The following is a 6,245-nucleotide window of genomic DNA, read 5'->3' as shown; positions in this document are numbered from 1 at the left end:
AGTAGACGTAAAATTTTCCTTTGTAATTGGTTATATACCAGCTTGGCATTTACCAGCAAAAAGCTGCCCAGCCTAGTTCCTGCGGGAGATACCAATTATCATTATCATATTATGTATGATGATACGTTTTGCTTCAATGAAATAACGATATTTTAATCATAGAACCCTATAATTACTAATTGTTTTGCCATTTAATCACACACACACGAACACCCTCGCACAAAAAAAAAAAAAAACGATACTACAACAAAATCGATGTGATCAACACCACAACAGACACACTTTTCCGCTGACAATTTTATTTCAAAAAACACAAATCCTCTTTATATTTCTGAAAGTTTGGTTCTGGATAATATCTTATCACCAGTTATTTCGTCTTCACGTTCTGTGAAAGCTTAAATCGCACACCCCGAAGTATTGTGTTTACCAAACTTCTAAATGGTGTTAGGGTAATATGGTACAATATCGCTTTGTTTACAAGATTGATATATGTGTTTGCTAGGATGTTTGCAAGTCCTCAGGAAAGTGATGAAACATCAATTGATAAAGTGAGTCACCCCTGTCCGATATCACAACTTGTTACAGCTCGAAGATTAAACAGCGCTATTATGGATAGGTAAAATTGGTCAAGCCAGGCTAAAGTCACCCGATGTATCTCCAAGGAGCACTGTATCATGTTGATGCTAGGATACTTGCTTATGAAAATGTTGTTTAAATATTTCTGACAAATGAAAGAGAACCAACAACTTTGAAACTTCTGGAATTGGATGTACAGAAGAAAGAAGAGTGCAGTTTGTGTAAGATTTTCTCATGGATATGCAGACATGTCAGACCTGTGCTCAAAGGATGGGTGATTGATACATTATTTCTCTTTACCTCTGGTAAGTAAGTAACATTTTTGTGGAAGATTTTGTATATTTTTCACTCTTATTAAGACAAGTCATCTCCTTCATATACAAAACACAAGTAGAATGCCTCTGTAACCGACTCCAGCCCGGCCAGTCAATGTATTACATGTACGTTATCATGGTCACGGGATCGGTGGTGCTGTGTGTATTATTATCCAGAGGCGGCACCCCTTGGAATTTTGGTTGGTGTTAGAAATGGAGCAATATAACGAAAATGACTTATGTTTTGTAATGAACCCCCTTTTTGTGCTTGTCAAATTTCTCGGGGACCAAAATAACCTTCATTTTGTAAAGAAAAAAACCCTGAACCCCCTTTTTTCTTGTCAAATTTCTCGCCGGAGCAAAATAACCTTCCTTTATGTAGTTAAACCTTTTCTTGGGGTTGTCGAATTAACATAAGCACCCCAGTAAAAATCGTTCTCAGGGCCTATACGTTATTATTCCATAACATCGGTCGGTCTGGAGTTAGTTTCGTTGGTGTGGCATCGTCGACATGCAACATTATGCAATTAATATTACGCAATTGGTTTAGATTTTTATAATATAAGGTACAAATGCAGAAGATGATATCTGTTTTGTTTAGCCTTGTGTATTTTTTAAATTAATATATAACATTTATACTTTCTAATGTTAAGTCTGTAGACGTGAAAATGAAGTTTCATTAGAATTCTTTTCTGGGTCATTTATATTGTATTAAATGATTTGATATTTACAATTTTCATTGGTAATATATACTGATGCTCGTAATTTCATGATGGTTGGGTCTTGCTAAATTTTCTGTCTATTGACCTAAATCATGTAAATGTGAGTTTTCATATTCTTGCCGAAACATAATTCTTAGTTTATTTAACTGATTATATTCTCCTGGAATCTTATCAACTGATAAGTTATTGAAAATTATCGGTATGCTTAGTACATTGAAGACGCATGATATCCTTTAAGTACATAATTAATGATAACTTGGTCACTGCGCATTCGGTTTAATGTAAAAAATAACAAAAAAGCAACCTTGAAATCCAATCGTCAAATATTATTCAAATTTGTAAAATGAAATAGGTATGTGAGTATTTCAAGACGGGAAGGCTTTTACAAATCATCCAAATAACAATTTCTTGGGACCGCCTAAAAGTTAGTTTACAAAAATAATAATAATCTAGTCATTTTGGTGCAACTGATAATTCTATTCGTATATCTTACTTATTGTGTAGTAAAATGACTCCTAGTATGATGGAAATGAACATAATTCCTTCTGTTAAACATGACTATTTCAATGATCAATACCCAAGGCTTAACTATTCACCTATTTTATGCTTCCATATTACACATACCTTTTTCTTGTGTTGGCAATGAATTGTGTGTTATTTTTCTCCCTTCTCAATCTACACAGGGTTATCGTGTCATAAATTTTGTTGTCAAATAGCAGCTTTGCTAATATTTACATACACCCATTGTCTAAAGTGTGTAAGGTTTGTGTGTGTGCGTCTGGTGGACGTTATATGTGATAGTACGAGATGAGGGAAACACAAACAGAGGACGAGGGAGAGAGAAAGAGAGAATAGAGGGGCACATGAACACGAGAGAGAAAGAGCGAGAGGGGGAGAGAGAGAGAAACCTGATGGAATACCAGTTGAATGAAAGTAGTCAAAAGTTTATAGCATTTGACATAAACCCATTCAATCGGTTTTTTCTACTAAAATCATATTAATTTTGTAATATACACATAAATTGTTTAATTCTTCCCCCATACTTTCTAGCTTCACAAGCAATTGACAGCAACATGGACATTTATGATAAAAGGATGACGACTACTTTGGAACTTCTAACCAACGCAACAGGTGATATTGGGTTTGCTACTACCATTCCCTCAGCGCGTGATACCATACCGATTGATGATTGGCTGTGGGATCCGGTCACGTGGTCATGGTGGGAGATCCTGCAGGCGGTGTTTGCTGCGATCGGATTAGCCGGGAACCTCCTTGTCATGGCTGTTCTCTTTCAGAGGAGGACCACGAGAAAGTCGGCGGACGCCCTCATCGGTGCGCTGGCAGCCGCTGACTTCATGACATCACTTTTCATGATACCCCACCGTGAACCCCAGACAGTCCCCGATACGCTGATTGGTCACCTTGCATGCAAGGTTCTTCTCTCATCCGTCTTTATGTGGGTTTCCGTCATGGCCTCGGTGTTCACACTGACTGCTATATCTATAGAGAGGTTCATTGCAGTAGTTTATCCTCTCTACGCGAAGCGCTACCTGACCACGCGTCGAACAATAACCACCGTCATTATCATATGGGTATGCTGTGCCATCATTAACTGTCAATCTTTCGTTGTGACGTCCGTTGACCCTTCGACCCGGAACTGCATAGTGAGGTACAAATCCATGGTATCGCAGAAAATCTTCGGGATCTGCGTTTTCTTGCTCCTGTTCGTCATCCCTACCTCAATAATGCTCTTATCACAAATCCTCATCGCACGAGAACTACAGAGACAATCAGTACGCTTCGCAGACGATCAAAGAACCGACCCATCGAGTCCTGCCTACAACATCCTCCGCGCCAAAAAGCGCGTCGTCAGACTCCTTCTCATAGTTGTGTCCATGTACATCATCTGTTGGGCACCCGATCATATCGCGTTCCTGGCTTTCAATCTACACCTCTTAGACGTATCCTTCCTATACAGCCCCTTGTACCATGGACTTGTCGTTCTTGCGTTCTTCAATTCCTGCGTCAACCCTATCATCTATGGAGTCAATTATCCAGAATTCAGGAAGGCACTTCGGGAGACTTTCTGGGAGTCATCGAGCTCCATCCAACGAGCGTCGCTGTTCGCTCCGGACACGAGTCACACGACGAGTTCAAGGGCCTAGAATATTAGGACTTGATTCAATGACACTGGTCGAGTTCGATCTAATCTAACTGTAATAAAAAAGTCTTAGCTGCTAGGTCTTGATTGTTGCACGTGTCTGTGATGTGTTATAAAAATGAAGCCCTGACGAATCGGCACCCCCAAGATTGTAATGCTTCAAACGTGAAAAATGCAATTGACCGGAAACTTCATTCCAATTATGTTCAATACAATACATGTGTTAACATTATTCTCCCTAGCAGAACATCAAATTATGTTGTCGTGTTTTACGTCACATATATGCATTTCTTAGTTTCTGCACAAATTTGTTATTTTTCCTGGGTATATAACAAACATTCTTAGTTATGTTTTTTTTTTTAACAAACTCTCTAATGCTAGCTTTTTTTTACGGTGAGAAACGCGTGGTTTTCTTTGTTTAAATTGATTTTGGTTGAAAAAAATAAAGGTTTGATAAAAGAATCTATCTAATGATAACAAACGTATGTATTTCAAAGTTGTAAGTGTAATATTTGCAAATTGTTTATCCTTTTACCTGGTTAGGTACATTGCTATTTTGTATTATTCAATATGAACGTTTGATTTTACATTCAATGCACAAGTCAAATAAATTGAAATTACAGAATAAATACAGTTTATAAAATTTAAAATATACGATACGCCAATAAAGTGCAAGTCAGATTTTTTTTTTTTTGGGGGGGGAATCGTGTATATTTTCAAATCTGTGGAGATTTGTCGTTTTGTGACATGAATGATGAAAAGAATTAAAATTATAAAAATTTGTAAGACAACAAATGTTGATGAAACTCCAGTTCGCAAGGCGTGTCACTAATGTCATACTTAAAAAAACCTATTAAAAAATCATTGAAATTGAAAAGCACTGACTTTAAATTAGTCTACCGCCTTTTCACACGGTAAAAATCGTAATGTGAATGATGATTCCAGTGAAAATATGGCTAATGATGAATTTTAGCACGTGTGAAACCAAACCAGAACATGATTAAGAATCACGAACGGTAATCACAATCACGAATTCAAATTCTTCTCTGGAGGTGAATTCCAGTTAGGTTTCGCTCAAATCACAGTTTTCGAGTGAGCATGTGAAAGGTCCGATGATTCTAAAGACGAATTGCAATTATCATTTCAATGATGATTCAAGATTTACGTGTAAAAAGGCCTTTTGGGATCCAGGGATCGGATTATTCCAGTGCTAACCAAGCGCATTGTATGCCCTGTGATTGGCCTCTCTGTCCATTTTATTGTCTTTGAAAATTGTTTTTCAGCTTTTCCCCACTTGTGCTGTGTTGTAAGTAATAAAATGTAGGGCATTTTTTCTACAAGAATCGCGTCTATGCCTCTTCTTCTATAAGGGGTAAACCGGGCTGAAAATATTTAAATCTAAATAAACAGAGTAAAATAAAAAATTGACAGAGCAAAATTCTAAAATTTTCATCAAATTGTGATAACAAATTACCAAGTTCTGAATTTTAAAGTTTAGCAATATTTTGTGAAAACATATGCACGTCGTCATGAATATTCATTAAGTAGGCTGATGATGTTACATCCCCACTTTCATATTTCTGATATTATTACATGAAATCATATCTGTCTAATCTTTTCATACATGTGTAAAAGTGTCTCTCTCTTTATGAAATACGTTGCAGCAATAAATATCTAATGCACTAAATTAGTTGTAAATCAATTTTTTATGTTCTTGGTAGAAAGTAATGAATAAGCCTAACTTCATATAATGAATTACAAAAAAACAGGTGGGGATATGAAATCATGAGTTTGCTCATTGGATATTTATGAAGACATGCCCAGAACTCTTTCATCGGAATAATGCAAATATTCAAAGTGCCATAGCTTTGTTATTCCTTAAATAGCCGATTTTGATCAAATTTGCAGTGTTTGTTTGTCTGATTTTTCTTTATCTGTTCAAACCATTATTTTCAGCCTATGGAGTACCCATTTAAAAAGGAAATGACCGATTTAAGTATCGGTAGCAAAATGAACCTTGGCAATTGAATTCTTACTAGTAACATTCCTGAGTATCATCTAAAGTAGATCTGAAGTAAGACCAATAATGCATCTTGGGCACATCAGACATTCTACATGTTCTACAATCTGATAATCGGATCGCTCGATCAAATGTTACTATGCTTTAATCTCCCAAATCAGGGCCCCGTCTTACAAAGGGTTACAAAATCAATGAATTTATGGATATACATTCATATCTAGATTTTTTTTGGAACAAACATGCTTTGTAGATGTTGACGTTGCTGGCTTTCCATGGTTGCAACTCTTTGTAAGACGGGCCCAAGGTGGCAAACTAATCGTAAGGTACCCGGTAGCCTTCATAATTATGTACTAATATTATGTAATACAACTGACCTCAAGGCTGAGGCAGAGGAGTTCCGACACTAGCAAGCCGATCGAAATTTGTACCCCTTCTTCTGCTTTTAACAACTG

General features: G+C 36.7%; 1 protein-coding gene across 1 annotated transcript; it reads left to right on the top strand.

Annotated features, from left to right (window-relative positions):
* Positions 1–558: 558 nt before the first annotated feature.
* On the top strand, positions 559–5,670 carry LOC129274516 (gastrin/cholecystokinin type B receptor-like). Its single transcript, XM_064108453.1, has 2 exons — positions 559–881; positions 2,663–5,670. The coding sequence occupies exon 2, from the start codon at positions 2,686–2,688 to the stop codon at positions 3,775–3,777; it is 1,092 nt and encodes a 363-aa protein (XP_063964523.1). The 5' UTR covers positions 559–881; positions 2,663–2,685; the 3' UTR covers positions 3,778–5,670.
* Positions 5,671–6,245: the final 575 nt, after the last annotated feature.

This window comes from Lytechinus pictus, chromosome 13 (genome assembly GCF_037042905.1).
Source record: "Lytechinus pictus isolate F3 Inbred chromosome 13, Lp3.0, whole genome shotgun sequence".
Lineage (NCBI taxonomy): Eukaryota > Metazoa > Echinodermata > Echinoidea > Temnopleuroida > Toxopneustidae > Lytechinus > Lytechinus pictus.
The sequence above is the reverse complement of the archived record's forward strand: the minus strand, read 5'-3'. Positions and strand labels throughout refer to the sequence as shown.